Below are 19,302 nucleotides of genomic sequence, written 5' to 3'. Positions count from 1 at the left end.
CCCCTCCAGCACACTATTGATTTTGGCCGGTCCCCCAAAGAGCTTGTCAGTCATGGCGCCTGAACTCGTCTGGGCGCTGTCCCTCAGCTCTAGCTCAAGGCTAGTGCTCAGCACTTGAGCCACAGCAACACTTCTGGCTTTTTCTGCTTATGTGGTGCTGAGGAATCGAACCCAGGGCCTCATGCATGCAAGGCAAGCTCACTCTACCACGGAGTCACCTTCCTGAGCTTTATGCCTTTCTGAATACACTTAACACTGTTAGAAAGCTGAGCCGCGGGGGTAGTAAATCAAAGAAAGAGCAGAAGAACAATCCCAACACACCAGATCATGGCCAGTGGAGGGCCGAAGTGGGACACCGTGGTGAGCGGGAGAGAGGCCAGAGACACGAGGCAGGGGGACAGCGGACACGCGCGCCACTCGGGGAAATGCACCGGGGGGTTTGGCCGAGCAAGTGAATGACCAGAGCAAAGGTTCCACCACTCGGCTCAATCACAAGACCACCCCCGGCTACGGACCTCAGTGTGGGAGCTGCCCCGCCCCGCGTCAGGGGGGCTCCGGGCTCTGGGGTGGAGTCCCCTTACTCAATTCCCGCCGCTTAGGTGCCGCAGCTGCGGAATGTGGCCCGGACCCCAGGAAACTACATTACCCACAATGCCACCTGCCTGGTGGCAGGAGCCTAAGCCAATGGGTGCAGAGAACGTCCACTTCCGTCCTCGTAGCGCACGTTGTGGACGGGACTTCCCGTGCCGCTGCCCGGCGTTCATCAGAGACTCTGGTCGTTCGGGTCTCGCGGCTGGAGCTCCCCGAGCGCGGAGCCGGCGCGGAGAAGGGCGCGGCAAGGAGGTCGCATGGACGGGCTCGTCCTCCCGGCCTGCCGGGCTGCGCCGCGTGCTGGCGGCGGCCACCCCGGAGTCCCGGCCCTGCGCCCCGAGCCCGATGGCTGCGCTCAGGTGAGTGCCGCGGCCTCCGTTCCAGCCCGCGTCCCAGGGGCCCCGGCCTCCGTTCCCCGCCCGCGCCCCAGCCCCGGCCTCTGTTCCTCGGATCTCCGGTAGGAAGCGGGCGCCGCTGACAGCCGGCTGACAGCGCCGGCGCTGCCGCGTCCCGCCGGGGCTCGAGCAGGGGTGGACCCGGCCCTGCCGGCTGGAAGCGACCCCTCGCGGGCTCAGAGCCGCGGGGCCCTGGTAGGTGTCCGCCACGTCCGTGTGCCGCGGACGTTCAGTCAGCGTCGGAGGCCGAGCCCGCGCGAGAGCCGAGGGAGGCCCTGGCGGTGCAGCCTCCGCCCCGGTAACTCTCCTCCCGCCATCTTCTCCCCACAGATGGCCTCGACTACAGCAGCGCTTCTGGACGGTACCCGGGTGAGTGAGACGTTTCCCGGGCAGCCAAGGAAACCTGGGTCCTTGGGTCTGGCAGAAGAAGAACTCAGGCAAGACGGAGGCAGGGCGAAGGTGACGGGAAAGGTCGTTAGAAAACAAATATAGCAAGCCGGGCGCCCGTGGCTCATGCCTGTCATCCTAGCTACTCAGGAGGCTGAGCTCGCGGTTCAAAGCCAGCCCGGGCAGGAAAGTCTGTGAGACTCTGATCTCCAACTAACCACTAGAAAACCAGAAGTGGCGCTGTGACAAAAACAAACAAACAAACAAAAAACAAATATAGCAGAGAAAGAGAGCACGTGGCTTACTTACATGCCACACACAGCACTTGAAACATTTGATCACTAAGCCAGGGGAGAGAGGGAGAGGGAGAATGAGAAAGGGAGGGACTCATGCAGGTCATGGATTGTTGTTGGTTTTGTTTTTGCCAGTCCTGGGGCTTAACTCAGGGCTGGGCTTCTGGCCCTGAGCCTCTCTGTGCTGGTAGACTAGCACTGTACCACTTGAGCCACTGGTGTGAGCCACAGGTGCTGGGTCATATCACAGGGTTTTGGTTTGGTTTGGTTTGGTTTTGGTTGGTTTTAGGGCTTGAACTCTGGGCCTAGGCACTGTCCCTCAGCTCTTTAGCTCAAGATGAGCACTCTACCACTTGAGCCACAGCACCACTACCAGCTTTCTGGTGGTTCATTGGAGATAAGAATCTCATGGACTTTCCTGCCAGAGCTGGCTTTGAACCGTGATTCTCAGATCTCAGCCTCCTGAGTAGCTAGGATGACAGGCATGAGCCACCGGTGCCCAGCATGGCTTATTTGCTGGTTTATTTTTTGTCAATCATGGGGCTTTGAACTCAGAGCCTGGGTGCTGTCCCTGAGCTCTTTGGCTCAAGGTTAGTGCTCTACCAGCTGCACTTCTGGTTTCCTGCCTGGACTAACTTTGAACCACTATCCTCAGATCTCAGCCTTCTGAGTAGCTAGAATTACAGATGTGAGCCACCAGCACCCAGTTTTTATTTATTTTTGCTGATACTGGGGCTTGAACTCAAACCCTTGCACTCTTTGTTTGGCTTCTCTTCTTCACTTCCACCCCCAACTCAAGGTTGGTGCTATACTATTTGAGCTACACCTCCACTTTTGGATTTTTGCTGTTTAATTGGAAATGAAAGTCTCACTGATTTTTCTACCCAGGCTGGCTGGCTTTACACTGAAATCTTCAAATTTCAGTCTGCTGAGTATTTAGGTTAACAGGGGTGAGCCACCACTGCTCAGCTTGTGGCCCTTTCAAAGAATTCCCTCCCTGCCCCCCAACTTTGCTTTCAGACCTCAACTACATTATACTTCCACATGACCTGCATGCTCAGGCCCGAACAGATCAGATTTTCTTACCCTGAGCCTATGGAAAAATCTGAAGACAAGTCATTTTCATGATTACATGGTTTGTTCTGGGCCAGACCTTGGGCAATTCCCTGATGGCCTCATTTTTGCAATGGCTGGGTCAATAGATACTGGAAGTGCATTGTCCCTAAGAAGTGAGGAGAGCAGGCTTCTATCAGAAAGGACATCCCCAATGTCTTGTGCTGGTTGGCAGGGCATAGGTGACAAGCTTCCCTGTTCTGACTACACATTTCTATGGCAGTAGCCATGCTCCCCCACTACACCTCCTGGAGACAAACTAGGGGCATGCTCACGAGACGACGTTTCGGGTCCTTCTGTTTGGAACAGTAAGGACGTTGTGTGGCAGCATGTCAGTTTAAACCCAGACTTGATTGGATGAGATGTTGCAGCGTGTTACACGTAGAGGGGTCTGTGTGTAAAGTCGCACTGCCCAAGCTGGGAGCAGCCCAGCAGATGAGGCGTTTTGCCGTTACTTTCAGGGCTCTAGGAACCTTGGTATGTATGAACAGAGGCATTTGGTCTCAGGCTTTTTGTAATTAGAATAGCATGAAAGGCAGATGATGTCCTTGAGGCACAGGGAAGCTGAGTGCTTGTACTGTGTTATATACGGCAGAGTCAGTGCTGAGAACTGAGGCTCAGATAATTTCATTCAGGCCTCTGCTCTAGGAGAGCTTGAACAAGTGGAAGGCCTTTGTGGTCATGTCCTTGTCATTACCCATAAGCTTCTTGGCTGCAGAAGAGCTTGTGGTCACTGAGCAGGAGGAAGGCACTGAGTAGAGCATGTTCATATTCCTCACCAGCTGTCCCCTCTGTCTCTGAATTATGTTTGAGACTCTTCTGCCACTCTTCCAGCCTTGATTGTCAGTAACTGAGTGAACTCAGGGTCTTACACCTGCTAAGGAGGAATTCTACTACTTGAGCCATACTTCCAGCCAATTTTTATATTAGGCTTTTTTCCCCCTGATCATGCGGGAGCTTGAACTAAGGGCCTGGGTAGCACTCTACCACTTTGAGCCACAGGTTCAATTCTGGTTTTCTGGTCATTAATTAGAGAGAAGAATCTCACAGACTCCTACCTGGGCTGGCTTTGAACTCAGATCTCAACCTCCTGAATAGCTAGGGTTACTGGCATGAACCACCAGTGCTGACTACATTAGTTTTTTTGTTTTTGTTTTGTTTTCCCCATTCCTGGGTTTGAAATCAGGGCCTGAGCTCTGTCCCTGAACCCTCTCTGTGCTCAAAGCTAGCACTGTACCACTGAGCCACAGCGCCACTTCTGACCTTTTCTGTGTATGTAGTACTGAGGAATCAAACCGAGGGATTCATGCATGCAAGGCAAGCACTCTACCACTGAGCCACCCTCCCAGCCCTACATTTTTTTTTTTGTTTGTTTGTTTTTGGGTCCGTTCGTGGGGGCTGAACTCTGGGTCAGGGCGCTGTCCCTCAGCTCTTCAGCTCAAGGCTAGCGCTCTACCACTTGAGCCACAGCGCCATTTCCGGCTTTTTTTTCTGCTTATGTGGTGCTGAGGAATCGAACTCAGGGCCTCGAGCATGCAAGGCAAGCGCTTTATCACTGAGCCACCTTCCCAGCCCCCAGCCCTACATTTTAAGGTCGGGTTTAGTTATATGCCAAGGCTGATCTGGGCCTCCCTCCTCTCACTTGGGCTTTCCTGTTGTACTGAGAATGACAGGCACCACCTCTGGGCCCAGCCGTCATGCCTTCCCCATAGCTGGGAAAACAGGCACCTGCTACTGCACCCAACCCACTGGTTGGGATGAAGTTGCTGGATCTTTTTGTTGGAACTCCTGGTATGTTAAGATTAAGCATGTGAGCATCAACCCACAGTTTTGGAGGTGGGATGGTGGTCTGGGCTGCCACTGGAATATCATCATGGGGAGCCCCTCACAGTAGCTGGCGTGAGAAGAACTGTTGGCATGGAAACAATGAGGAGCAAGGGCTGGGGTCAGAGGCCTTGGAGCAGCAGGTAGAACACGGCACAGAAACCACAGCGTGCTTCTATCGCCTTATACAGACATGTTAGAGTTTCGTTGAGACCCTTGAAGGCGTAGGAGTCCGGCTCGTGGGAGATGATTTTGGAGCACCATTCTGCCTGCCTCTTGGCTGTGGTGGAAGGCCACTAGGGTGGGCAGGTAAGGAAAGTTGCCACAGTGAGGAGCGAAGAGTGTACCAGTGCTGGTAGGGACAGTTTGATTCTTGATGATGGTTCTTGATGACAGAGGGTAACAGGAAGAAGTACAAGGCAAGGTGGTCACTGGGCAGTGGGAACTGGTGTGGGCCACTCATGTGTGCCCAGCACACTAAATGTGCACGGGAGGGGAGTCAGGGCACAGAGAGATGGCTATATTAGGGTGCAGGAGGATTTTCAACACTGGGTGCATATAGGAAGGAGATACCCACAGAGCGACAGGCACCTGGCCAGAGCCTTTTAAATGTTTCTCCCCCTTCCTGTTATAGACTGAAAATGAGTTTGTATTTGATTATGCTTGAGAATAGCATAAGCATAACAATGAGCCACTGTGTGTCCAGGGACCCTGCTAGGCAATGTGTGCCAGCTAACCTGCCTGTAGTGCCATGGGGTTCAGACAAGAGCCAATGTGCCACAAGGACAGACAGCCCTGGGGTGACCAGGAGGAATCAACTGAAATCATCTGATGGTGGAGTGTTCCTTTCTGACCCTGGCAGGCCGGCGGGACCTTCGACGATGTGGTCATTCACTTCTCCCCGGAGGAGTGGGAGTTCCTTAATCCTGACCAGAGACACATGTACCTCAGTGTGATGCTGGAGACCTTTGCACTTTCAACCTCCATAGGTGAGATTGTCACATGCACCAGTGCTCTATCAGGCTCTTTTCCCATCTACTTTTTTGTCCCATGTAATGTGTATGCTGTTGCTGAGCCGTGTGCACTGCCCTGAGTATCCCTCCACTTCCTACCATGGTCAATGCGGGCTGGGATTTGAAAGGAGGATGTCTCCAGTCAGCCGCTGGATCATCCCTTGCTTTCCACAGCTTTCTCTGCTGGCTCTGCCTTGTCACTACACTGGGGATTGCCTGATTGTCTCTCCACTGCTTGAACCATGCCTCCAGACTGTTTTTATGCTGGTTTTAGTGAGATGGAATCCTCTGAGGCTGGTCCTAGGGCTTAAACTCAGAGTGTGCTGTCCCTGAGCCTCTTTGTACTCAAGGATAGTGCTGTACCACCAGAGCCACAGTGCCACTTCCAGCTTTTTCTGCATAGTTTTATTGGAGATAAGAGTCTAACAGGCTTTCTTGCCCCAGCTGGCTTTGAACCACTATCCTCAGATCTGTCTCCTGAGTCACGAGGATTACAGGCCTGAGCCACTGGTGCCCATTTCTTCTAGTCTTTTTGCCTGAACCATAATCCCTGATGTCTGCTCAGGTCCTGTCCTCAGAACATGGTTCATGTATTTCCCATAAATGGCAACTTGGACTTATGGAGAATCCTGGTTTCTATGTAAGATGAACGCAGCAAGATGATTACCAGGGCAGCTGTGTCAGGACACAGGAACAGCATTCACTTCCCTCTGGGGCCTTCTCCTGTGTCCTTTACAGTTTATGATGCAGTCGTCACTGGACAAACTTCATGTCCGCCTGCTCACTTCCAGGCTTGTCTCATGTGTCCAGACCCAGCGGCTTGTCACCTTTGTGTCTTCACATATCACATATGTCATTTGCTCTGGTCTGCTGCCACTCTGCATGCTCTCCAGCCCTGACTGATACCCAACACATTCTGACATGTGCAGGTATCCTTTAATGCTTCTAAACACTCTTTGCATTGTGTCTTCTTGGACTTGGAGTGAGAGAGTCCTTTACACAGCATGCTCCTGCTTCCTGCTGGCAGGCAATACTGTACGAGACCCAAGTAAGTTTGGATAACTTCATGGCAGGGTGTGAACAACTAGTGCCACATGGCAGCATTGCTTATTTACAGCATGTCAGCGCAGTGAAGGTGCTAGGGAGCTTTCCCTTGTGCAAGCTCACCCTGCCTCCATATTCTGAAAATAATCCTCTGGGGCTGGCACTGCCGCTCAACAGTAGAGTGCATGTGTAGCATGTGAAAATCTGTCATCCCCAGCACCTCCAAAGAACTCCCGTGGATGCATCTCCCTGTCCCCACAGTCTGCAGGCCTCTTTCCATGTTTTCTCTGATTCTAGGCTGTGGACACAGAGCAGGGGATAAGGAAGTGTCTGCACAGAAGGCTTCTGAGGATGGTGCATCATGCCTGAGGACTTCACGGGCAGGACCACCCGCTCAGAAGACTCACCGGTGTGACACCTGTATCCTGGCTCTGAAAGATATCCTGCATCTGTCTGATCCTCCTGTGCAGAAGCTGTACCTGGCTGGGCCGTGTGCAAAGCCTCCCCCACACCACATGCTTCACGCTGGCAAGAAATGCTTAAAGGAGGATATGGACAGGAATTCACTCAGGAAAAGCCATGAATTGTCTACACCAGGAAAGCCCTTCAACTGTGAGGCTAATTGTAAGAATTTCCCAGCCTCATCAGACCAGGTCATTCCTCATGGCAAAAATACAAATAACTCTGAGTTTGGGGAATCCCTTAGCCAGAAAGACAATCATTACAACCTATTCAAATGCAAAAAAGCTTCCAGTCACAAAAATGTGGCTTTCCATAATCTGAAGGTCTATAGTAGAGAAAGTCATTATGAGCAAAGCAAGTGTGAGGATGTGTTACAGGACAGACACTCACGTGATTGGCACCAGGAAGGACGTGCTGGGGAGCGGCCTTACAAGTGTGGAGAATGTGGCAAATTCTTTAAGCGAGAGTACACCCTGGCTGTACACCAGAGATCCCATGCTGCAAAACTGTCTTACAAGTGTAAAGGATGTGGGAAGTCCTTTAAGCATGTGAGTAGCCTTAATATACACAAGACAACCCACACTGAAGAACGGCCTTTTACGTGTGGAGAATGTGGGAAATCCTTTAAGCGTGTGAGTACCCTTAATGCACATAAGAAAATCCACACTGGTGAACGGCCTTTTGAATGTAGAGAGTGTGGTAAGACGTTTGTACGCCTGGGTTCCCTCACTGCACACAGGAGAGTGCACACTGGAGAGCGGCCCTACACCTGCAGAGAATGTGGGAAATCCTTTAAGAATAGGAGTGCCCTCAGTGTACACAGGAGGATCCACACTGGTGAGCGGCCTTTTGAATGTAGAGAGTGTGGTAAGACATTTGTGCGATTGGGTTCCCTCACTGTCCACCTGAGAGTGCACACCGGCGAACGGCCTTACGAGTGTGGAGAGTGTGGGAAATCCTTTGCAGGAGCAGGCACCTTTGCAATCCACCAGAGAATCCACACTGGTGAAAGGCCTTATAAATGTAGAGAATGTGGGAAGTCATTCAAAAAAAAAGATGCCCTTAATACGCACCAGAGAGTCCACACTGGAGAAAAGCCTTTTGAATGTAGACACTGCCAGAAAGCATTTAAGCGAATGGCTTCTCTTAGAATACATGAGAGATCCCACACTGGAGAAAGGCCTTTTGAATGTAAAGAATGTGGGAAATCCTATACAGGAAGATATGCCCTTCTGGCACACCAGATGCTTCACACTGGAGAGAGACCTTACGAATGCGGAGAATGTGGGAAAGCATTTAAGCTAAGTGGTGCCCTAACTGCACACAAAAGAATCCACACTGGAGAGAAGCCTTACGAATGCAGAGTGTGTGGGAAGTCATTTAGAAAGAAATATGGACTTACTGTGCACCATTCAATCCACAGAGCAGAAAGGCCTTTCAAATGCAGGAAATGTGGGAAATCTTTTAAGAGAGCAACAGACGTCACCATACATCAGAAGGTCCACACTAGAGAAAAACCTTATGAGTGCAGAGAGTGTGGGAAAGCATTTAAGCGGATGGCTTCTCTTCAGATACATAAGAGACTCCACACGGGAGAACGGCCTTATGAGTGTAGAGTGTGCAGGAAATCCTTTAAAAGGTCAACTGAACTTACTCAGCACCTGAAAGTCCACAGTGGCGCACGGCCTTATGAATGCAGGAAGTGTGGGAAGTCCTTTAAGCGAGCAGCTGAACTTATTGTGCACCAGAGAGTGCACACTGGAGAGCGGCCCTACAAGTGTGGAGAGTGTGGCAAGTCCTACAAGCAAAGGGGTGTCCTTATCGTGCACCAGAGGATCCACACTGTCGTAAAGCCTTACGAGTGCAGAGATTGCGGGAAGTTCTTTACACAAAGAGGTGACCTGAATGTGCACCAGAGGGTGCACACCGGAGAAAGGCCTTACGAGTGTGAAAAATGTGGGAAGGCATTTAAAAAGAGACATGCACTCAATGTGCACCGAGTCACTCACACGGGAGAAAGGCCGTACGAGTGCAGACAGTGTGGGAAATCTTTCATTCAGCGCTCTCATCTTACTGTTCACTGCAAGATTCATGCTGGATAAACATCTCACAAATGCAATGAATATGCAAAAGCCTTGGGGTACAGAAGCAATGTGGGTTCATTCTCCATGTTTGGTGTGGTTTTTATGAAAGAGCTCACCTCATTATAAATAGGGAAGTTCACACTTAGGATTTATGAGTGTGATGAAAGTAGGAAAGGGCTGGGAAGGTGGCTCAGTGGCAGAGTGCTTGCCTGGCATGCATGAGGCCCTGGGTTCAATTCCTCAGCACCAGCAGAAAAGGCTGGAAGTGGCGCTGTGGCTCAAGTGTAGAGTGCTCGCCTTGAGCTGAAGAGCTGAGGGACAGCACCCAGTCCCAGAGTGATTAGGCACAAAACCAATTATCATTAATCACCGTAAAGTTTACAGTGAGAAAATTACAGTTATCATTGTGGGAAGTTCCTTAACCAAGATCTCATGTCCCCAGAGAAGGCTTTATGAATGGAGCAAATGTGCATCATCTGGCTCTCTTTTTTTTTTTTTTTTTTTGTCCTCAGTGGGGCTTGAACTCTGAGCCTGGGGGCTGCTGTCCTTCAGCTCTTCAGCTTAAGGCTAGTGCTCTACCACTTGAGCACAGTACCTCTTCTGGTCTTCTGGTGGTTTACTGGAGATAAGAGTTTTACAAACTTTCCTGCGCAGACTGGCTTTGAACCTCAGTCCTCAGATCTCAGCCTCCTGAGTAGGATTACAGTTGTGAGCCAACGGTGCCCAGCTTGATTGACATTTTGTAAGAAGGGCTTAGCTACTTTTGAAAGTTGTTGATCTCATAGTTGATGTTTCTGAACTCACACAAATGTAACTGCCTCACAGTTCCTGTACATTAATAAATTTGTTGAATCCATATTTAATTATGGTGGTTGATTTAACCATGCTGGGTGAGGTCATAAAGCCTTTGGGTTCATTTATATGATGGAGAGGTTGGGCAATGTTATGGGATCCTCCTTCCTCTACACCACAGTAACATGTGCCCCAGGATAGAAAGTACAGTGGTGGAGAGTGTTTCCTGCTTTACAGTCCTCCCTCTACCCCCACCCATTTGGATTTTTTTAACTATCTTTTTTTGTCTTTTTTGGTACTGGGGATCGAACCCAGGATATTGTACTTGCTAGGCAAGCATTTGCCACTGAGCTACATCCCAGCGCTCCTTTCATTTTTTTGGGGTGGGGGGCAGTGGTCCTGGGACTTGAACTTGGCCTGGCACTGTTCCTGCTGATTTTGCTTAAGGGTAACTCTACCACCTGCACCACAGCACCACTTCCAGCTTTTTCTGGGTATTTTATTGGAGATAACTCTCACGGTCTTTTCTGCCCAGGCTGGCTTTAGATCTTGGGACTCAGCCTCCTTTGAGTAGCTAGGATTACAGGTGTGAGCCACTGGAGCCCAGCTTTTCCTGCTTTAATTCTTACAACGTAGACTGTTGCCCAAAACCTCCAATGGAATACATAGGATTTTGTGGTCCTAAATTGTGGCCTGGAAGTTTTCACATTTTGTGATGCCAGAGATCATCCAAAGAAAGGACTTGGATGTGAACAGCCACATTGGCTCTGGAAATAGCATGGCTTTCTTCATTTGTTAGAGAAGATGCCATCAAATGCCACCTGTTGAGAGAACACTTCTGCACATCATACCAAGGTGCTGCTTCAATAATACCACTCACACAGGAAACCACTGGCATACATAAGCATTGGAGAGGGCAGTATGGATCCAGACTAACACCTGTAGGTAGGTGCAGACATTGGAGTCAACATGGCATTGGGCCATATCCATTCTGGCTATACTGTCATAGTCACCTATCACAGGGTGGTGCAGGAATTCAGCAACTAGCTTCTGTGTGTTAACACTGGACAAGGGAACAGATATTCAGTCTGGCTAGCACCCAGTTTTCTCAATATGATGGAAATAATATCAACCTGACAGTTATGTAGTTCAAACTTGGTTAATATTAGTAAAGAATAAAATGGTAGCTGGGAGCCGGTGGCTCAGGCCTGTCATCCTAGCTACTCAGGAGGCTGAGATCTGAGGATCACAGTTCAAAGCCAGCCTGGACAGGAAAGTCCATGAGTCTCTTATTTCCAATAAATCAACAGAAAACCGGACACAGCACAACTGACCAAAATAGATAATAAAATGGTATGACATCTTCAACACCTGTGCTCACATGTGAGCACACCAGTACACCAGTACTAGGGCTTGAGCTCAGGCTCTTGGTATTTCCTGAGCTTTTTTTGCACACTACCAATGAGCAGCAGCTCCACTTGTGGCTTTTTAGTAATTAATTGGAGATGAGAGCCTTCTTGGCTCCCTCACTTGTGTTGGTGGTTCATGGGAGATAAGTTTCATGGACTTTCCTGCCCGGACTGACTTTGAACCGTGATCCTCACATGAGGAGGATCACAGGCTTGAGACAAACAAGCACACACACATGTACATAGATGATATATATACATATTTTTCGGGCCTGAACCTTGTCCCTCAGCTCTTCAGCTCAACGCTAGCGCTCTGCTGCTTGAGCCACAGCGCCACTTCTGACATTTTCTGCTTATGTGGTGCTAAGGAATCGAACCCAGGGCCTCATGCATGTCAGGCAAGCGCTCTACCACTGAGCCACCTTCCCAGCCCTCGAAAACGCCTTTAAAGCCTTCGTGACAGGTTTTGCCAACTTGACTGCCTTTATTCTTATCACTAAGAACTATATTACCCAGGATGCTGCGGCATGGGCCAATGAGAGCGTCGGATCTTAGAGCTTCTGGGACTTTGGGGGTTTCCCTGCACAGCCCGCTAGAACGCGGCTCCGGAGCTTCGCTTCCAGGAGCCGGGGGGCCGGGGCCGCGCGAGGCCATGGTGTCCGCGGCGGTGCTGCACGGGTCCTGGGTGAGTGGTGCGAGCCCCATACTGGGTCCGAACCCCAAACCCGCTCGTTTCCCCACGCGCTAATTCCCTGCCGGTCCCCGGGTCTCTTCAGCTGTCCCTGGGGCTCCCCAGCACCCCATTCTTACAGGCCGTGAAAAGCATGGGCGCATGCCGGACCTGACACCCTGGGAAGTAGATGGCGGAGTGCGCCTGGGACTTTGTGTGCCAGTCCCAGGCCTGGAAGGCAGCACCTCTCCCCTCTGGATCATGAGCTGTGGGGCAGGAGGAGCAGTGTGGAGGGTGGCACCACGGCCTGTCTTCCCTGTGTCCCTGCGTCGGGGCTCGGCCTGGGGGCCCCTGGGTTGAGGCCAATTAGAAACTCACCTACCCCATCATGACGGCCGTGTGACCTTGGAAGACATCACCGTGTCCTCCCAGGAGGAGTGGGGGCTCCTGGATGAGGCTCAGAGGAGCCTGTATCCATGATGTGATGATGGAGAACTTCGTGCTGGTGGCCTTGGTGGGTAAGTCCTTGAAGCAGCTCCATCAACCCTGCTGGGCCCGTGTGCCTGGCTGTCCTCCACAGCCAGGGGCCCCCTACCCCCCACCCCTCCCACCCCATCCCGGGCTTCTCATCCTGTCTCTTGTGTGACAGGCCTGGGCTGAGAGCCAGTCAGTGAAGAGCTGGAGTTCATAAGCTTGTATGTAGCTCATCCCACCAATGTCACTTGGCCTTGCCATTCTTTGCTCAGGTGACTTCAGATTTGCAGATTCTTCCGCTTTCTTTAGTGGACATTTCTTGGGGCCCCCCTCCCCCCCACACATATACCTCAGGGACTATAGGCACTTATAGTCACTGTTTGTGGGGACACTGGATTATGACATCAGGACCCTCCTTCGAAGGTTTGGTTTTTGTTTGCTCAAGGCTAGCACTCCACCACTTTGAGCCATCGTTCCATTTTGGTTTTTTAGGTGGTTAATTGAAGATAAAAGACTCTCACAGACTTTCCTGCCCAGGCTGGTTTTCAATCATGACCCTTAGATCTCAGCCTCCTGATTAACTAGGGATGACAGGCATTAGCCACCAATGCTTGGCTGCTCTTATTCCTTGAGCTGTTAGGAGTCCTATTCAGAAAGCTGTTGCTTATGCCTATATCTTAAAGTATTCTGTCTGTATTTTCCTTGAGATTTTAAGGTTTCAGTTCATACCTTAAACACTCATTGTTTCTTGTTTTTTTTTTTTTTTTTTTTTATGGTCATGAGGCATTCTTGTACATTGTGACCTCTGGAACTGCTAAACAATCTTGATTTTTCACTTGTCCTAAAACAAGCGATGGACTCCTCCCTGTGGTGTGGTCAAGTATTTTTACTGGCGCGGCCCCTCCCACACCAGCAGAGAATCCACACTGGAGAAAGGCCTGATGTGTGCACAGAATGTGGGACGGTGTTCATTCAGTTCTCTGATCACATTGGACAGCAGAGAATTCACAGGAGAGAGGGGGCTTGTGAATGTAGTGAGTGTGGGAAGTCCTTCATCCACAGAAACAAACTTCTACATCACCAGAGGGTGCACACTGGAGAAAAGCCTCTGTGTGCTGCAAGTGTAGAAGGTCCTTCATGTGGTCTTCTGACTACATTCGATATCAGAATTCACACTGTAGAGCAGCATGCACATGCAGTGACTGTGGGAAAGCCTGGGTGCTGCCCCAGAGCTTTTTCACTCAAGGCTAGCACTCTATCACTTTGAGCCACAGCACCACTTCTGGCTTTCTGTGGGTTAATTGAAGGTTAGTGTCTCATGGACTTTCCTGCTGAGGCTGGTTTTGAACCATGATTCTCAGATCTTAGCCTCTTGAGTCACTAGGATTACAGGCATGAACTACTGGTGCCTGGCCCAACCAAAAGTTAAGCACCAGAGAATCCACACCAGAGAAAATCTTACCAATGTAATGAGTGTGGGAAAGGCTTCTGCCTTGAAGATAAACTACTTCAGCATCAGAGAACAAACCTACAAGTACAAAAATGTGAGAAATCCTTCAGCCACAAAAATAAGAGTTCTTGCACACCAGAGGGTAGAGAAAAGCCCCCCACGTGCAGCAAATGTGAGAAATGCTTCAGGCACCACAGCAGCCTCATGGAACATTCACAATGGAGAGAGGCCTGATCGATGCCCTGTGCACAGGAAGTCTGCCAATTACAAACATTTTTGGAGAGGGCTGGGAAAGTGGCTCAGTGGTAGAGTGCTTGCTTAGCATGCATGAAGCCCTGGGTTGGATTCCTCAGTTCCACATACACAGAAAAAGCTGGAAGTGGTGCTGTGGCTCAAGTGGTAGAGTGCTGGCTTGCGCAAAAGAAGCTCAGGGATAAAGCCCAGGCCCTGAGTTCAAACCCCAGGACTGGCAAGAAAACAAAAAAAACTTGTGGAGCATCAGAGGGTCCACACAGCAGAAAAGCCTTTAACAAACAGTATTATTTTCTGTCGGTACCTCAAGGCTCACACAGGAGAAAGGTCATGAAAGTATATTTTCCAAGGAATCTATAAGATGTTGACCCATTTACTTCTGAAGATGAGTATCTGGAACTTTCACAACCAACCCTGAGTACCTGGGACGCTTTCCGGAGCTAACTTGCATTTCCTCTCACACTCCTGTCTGCAGTGAATATCACCACAGGACCCACCGGTCACCCAGTGTGCTCGGGGTGGCAGACTCTTGTGCCCCTCAGAGCTTGAAGGGATCCTAGAGCAATGTGAACTTTCTGGTTGTCCTCCATCCCGAGGAACTGCTTAGGTCATAAGCAAGACCAGTGTGGTCCAGGAAAAGTCTGGGTTTGGGTATCAGCAGTAGCTGCAGTGGTCTGCTACCCTCATGGATACCGTTTTTATGTATGGTTGCCCTTGTGGAGTTTGTTTGTTTGTTTTGGCTCCACATCACCCTGAGGGGTCCAGGCAGGTAACCATGAGCTGATTTTGATGTATGCACTAATAGCTCTAGCACTTAAGCCACTTTTTTTTTCTTTTATGCCAATCTTAGAGGTTGAACTCAGGGCTTTAGTGTCTCTGAGCTTTTGTGCTCAAAGATAGCACTCTTACACTGAAGCCACAGCTCCACTTCCAGCTTTTTCTTTGATGGTTAGCTGGAGAGTATCACTGATGTTCCTGCTGGGGCTGGCTTCAAACTGTGATCATCAGATCTCAGCTTCCTGAGTAGCTTAGGAGCACCCATCAACATGCTTTTAAAGTCTGTTTTACTTGGTATTTATGTAGTCACATTGTTGCTTAATGGGTTAAAATGACATAGGGGATATGTTTCATTATTCTTTTGTTTGTTGTTGGTTGTGGGGCTTGAACTCAGGGCCTGGGCACTGTCCCTGAGCTTTTTTGCTGAAGGCTAGAGCACAGCCCCTTTGAGCCACTTTATTCAGGTTTTCTGGAGATGTTTCACAGTGACTTTCCTGCCTCAGCTGGCTTTGAACTGTGATCCTGAGACTCAGCTTCCTGAGTAGAGAGGATTGCAAGTGTGAGCCATCAGTGCCTGCTCCCTTGGAGCAGTAAAGAAACCCTCCCTTGGAGATGGTTTCTACCATTGGCATATTCACTGTGTGGTGAGGTATATACCTGGGCCTTAATCATGACTGCACAGTAGCATCTGGGTTTTCGTGGGTGCCACGCCGACCCCAGTAGAGTCTGCTTAGCATGGGAAACCATCTATCAGACCATGATAGGGGCCTCGAGACCTATCTCTGAGTTTTGGGACTTCACCGAAGTCTACCTCAGAGAATGGGGCTTTACAGAAACCTATCTCCAAGTTTTGGGACTTCACCGAAGTCTACCTCAGAGAATAGGGCTTCTAAGAGGCCTACTCCTGGGAAAAGGCTGGAAAAACCCCTGGGAAAAGATGTGTTTTTGTCTTCTCCTCATAAGAGTGCCTATCAATCTTTTACTGTTTCTGCTGTTCATTGTACTTACTCATTGTCAACGTTCCCTTATTCAAAGCTCTTTCTTAAGAGTGTTGACGACTCCAATATCTGATGAGTGTCTTAAAAATATGACTAACTCACCAGAGTTAAGTGCTACCCTGAAACCCCTCTTATGGAGGCTAGTAGACAAGTTATAAGTAAATATAAAAGTATTGGGGGTTTCACAAAGTCACTCCAGCAGAAGGAATTGTAAGAAATTTACAAGAAGCTGTAGGCGCGGCTAGAACAGAAAGAATGTATGGCAATTGCTGAGATAACTACTTAGGAGAAAGAACTTCCTGTTACTCTCTTTCATTTATTAAGAGACTTGCTAGATCTAGGCCTCCGTGGTGCTTACTATTAAAGAAGGAACAGGAAAGATCTTAATGGGACAGTTAAGACCTCTATAGAAAAAAGTAGTGGTTAATTGGTGACAATCATCGAAACCCATTGTATTTCTTAAAAATAGAGGTAAAGCCGGAAACAAGTGCCTATCAGGCGACCAGCTGGTGACCACCCAAGGATGAAGCCCTGCAGCAAGATTGTGTAACCTTTTGCCCTTTCTTCTGGAGACTTTTGCTATTAAAGTTTGTTATCCTCTGCATTAAATCGCACTCAGCATCTACTCCTCTTGTGTGTGAGTTGTCTGTTTGCCATCTCCCCATCCTATTCCAGGTTCCTCCCCTAGGTGTCCTCCGTCGTCCCTACAGAACCCGGTCCGCGGCACTTGGGCACACACAGAGCCCTCCTGTAGAACTCTTGTCCCCAGTGGCCAACATTGGGTGAGCTGCCTCACCCTGTGCCATCTTCCAGGTCTGCTTCTCTGCCAGTCTGACCTCCTCCACTGTTACGTTTAGACATCATCTGCTGCGTAGCAGAACATCACCAAACCTGAACTGACCCATGGTCTGTGGTTCCAGGTGTGTCATACACAATCAAAATGAGGCTGCTCCCGCCCACCACTGTAGGTGTATACCTGACCCGCATTTCTCTGCTTTCCGGGTGTTGGCATGGAATGGAGGACGAAGAGCTGCCTTCTGAGAAGAGCACTTGCACAGGTGTGTCTGATGCTAGGGCTTCCCAGGGAGCCCCTCAGCCCCAGAAGGCCCACCCCTGTGAGACATGGGGCCTGGACTTGAACCACATTCTACACGTGGCTGAGCCCCAGGAAACCCATAGGGGGCAAAGGCCACACCAGAGCATGGCATGTGGGGAGCAGCTGTGGGTCAGTGCAGTTCAGGAGCACAGTGGGGAGGAGCACTCCAGCGGGGATGAAGATGGGGCATGCCTTGTGAAGCTCTCTCCTGTCTAGCCCTTGGGAACACCTTTGATGATGCAGGAGAGCTGTCAGGACTCAGTCAGCTTGGGCTTGTCCCAGCACTGAGTCCCTCACTGCGAATGGGATCCCCGCAGAAGCACTGCATGTGGAGAGATGGTGCGCGGGGGACAGAGGCGGTACACGTGTGGTGAGTGTGGGAAGGCCTTCAACCAGAAGGACTCCCTTGTTCAGCATCAGAGAGTGCACACTGGGGAGCGGCCGTATGCGCACGGCAAGTGTGGGAAGGCCTTCAACCGGAAACCCATCCTCGCTCAGCACCAGAAAGTCCATACAGGAGAAATGCCGTATGAGTGCACTGTGTGTGGGAAGGTCTTCAATCACAGTCCTAACCTTATCGTGCACCAGCGAGTAGACACTGGAGCAAGGCCTTACAAATGCAGCACATGTGGGAAAGCCTATAGCCACAAATCCACACTGGTTCAGCACAAGAGCGTGCACAGTGGGGAAAGGCCTTACGAGTATAGCGAGTGTAGGAAATTCTTTGGTCATAAGTACAGGCTTATTAAACACTGGAGTGTTCACACTGGAACAAGGCCTTACGAGTGTATTACATGTGGGAAGTTCTTTAGTCAAAGCTCTGATCTCATTGCTCACCAAAGGGTTCACAATGGGGAGAAGCCATATGTGTGCAGTGACTGTGGAAAGGCTTTTAGCCACAAGCATGTGCTTGTTCAGCACCACAGGATTCACACTGGAGAGCAGCCATACCAGTGCAGTGAGTGTGGGAAGGCCTTGAGGCAGAGGGCCTCCCTCATCCAGCACTGGAAAGTCCACATGGGGGAGAGGCCATAGGCTGGCAGAGGCTGGGCCCTGTCCCTGTTCATCGTAACGATGGACTCTCCACTGGAAATTGGATGTCATTCATTTTGACCTCCCAGCCACATCACTCACTTCCACATGCTCATTAGTAGATTTTTTTTTTCTGGTCGGTTGTGGGTCTTGAACTCTGACCTGAGCACTGTCAGCTCAAGGGAGTGCTCGACCACTTGAGCCACACCAGTTCTGGTTTTCAGGTGATTAATTGGAGATAAAGAGTCTCACAGACTTTCCTGTCCAGCTGGCTTTGAACTGGGATCTTCAGATCTCAGCCTCCTGAGTAGCTAGGATTACAGGTATGAGCCACTGGCGCCCAGCAGTAGTAGATGTTTTCTAATCCTCTCTGAATCATACCTTAAGAATGGGAATAAACCCTTAAACACAGGTACATTTAATATAGTGAGAACAAGGGAAAATGTGAACTAATAACCACATGTTGGTTTCTTCATATAATTCTCAAAGCAATGTCAAAGTAAATGAAGTAAGTGCAGCCAGGTGCTGGAGGTTCAAGCCTGTAATCCCATCTACTCAGGAGGCTGAGATCTGAAGATCACAGTTCAAAGCCAGCCCAGGCAGGAAAGACCATGGCACTCTCGTCTCCAATGAACCACCAGAAAACAGGAAGTGGCACTGTGGCTCAAAGTGGAGTGCTAGCCTTGAGCAAAAGAGCTCAGGGACAGCACCCAGACTGAATTAAAGTCCCACAACTGACCCCCCAAAAAAGTAAATACATTAGAAGTGCAATTTAATAATTATACACAGCACCTGTTGCTCATGCCTGCCCATGCTACTCAGGAGGCTGAGATCTGAGGATTGCAGTTTATAGGCAGCCTAGGCAAGAAAATCTGTGAGACACTTATCTCCAATTAACCAGCAAAAGCTGGAAGTGCAGTGGTGATTCAAGTGGTAGAGTGCTGGCCTTTTGCAAAAAATGCTCAGGGACAATGTCTAGGCCCTACATTCAAGCTTCAAGACTAGCACACACAAAAAGTGCACTGAATATTGTACATCTGTTGTTAGTTCTGGAGCTTGAACTCAGGTCCTGGGCATTGTCCCTGAGCCTCTTTGCGCCCAAGGCTAGTGCTCTACCATTTGAGCCACAGTGCCACTCTCAGCTTT

The 19,302-nt window shown here is 50.0% G+C and overlaps 2 protein-coding genes across 2 annotated transcripts; both read left to right on the top strand.

Annotated features, from left to right (window-relative positions):
- Positions 1-760: 760 nt before the first annotated feature.
- Positions 761-10,062, top strand: LOC138812652 (zinc finger protein 420-like). The gene is made up of 4 exons (XM_070000705.1): positions 761-950; positions 1,317-1,355; positions 5,466-5,592; positions 6,958-10,062. The coding sequence occupies exons 1-4, from the start codon at positions 849-851 to the stop codon at positions 9,222-9,224; spliced, it is 2,535 nt and encodes an 844-aa protein (XP_069856806.1). The 5' UTR covers positions 761-848; the 3' UTR covers positions 9,225-10,062.
- A 2,484-nt stretch (positions 10,063-12,546) lies between these two features.
- Positions 12,547-18,159, top strand: LOC138812695 (zinc finger protein 772-like). The gene is given in 2 exon segments (XM_070000800.1): positions 12,547-12,593; positions 17,028-18,159. Coding segments are annotated over 2 exon segments (1,164 nt in total). The 5' UTR covers positions 12,547-12,561.
- Positions 18,160-19,302: the final 1,143 nt, after the last annotated feature.

The sequence above is a fragment of the Dipodomys merriami genome, unplaced genomic scaffold (genome assembly GCF_024711535.1).
Source record: "Dipodomys merriami isolate MVZ:Mamm:240054 unplaced genomic scaffold, mDipMer1.0.p SCAF_57, whole genome shotgun sequence".
Lineage (NCBI taxonomy): Eukaryota > Metazoa > Chordata > Mammalia > Rodentia > Heteromyidae > Dipodomys > Dipodomys merriami.
Note: the sequence above shows the minus strand (reverse complement) of the source record. Positions and strands in the feature narration are given on the sequence as shown.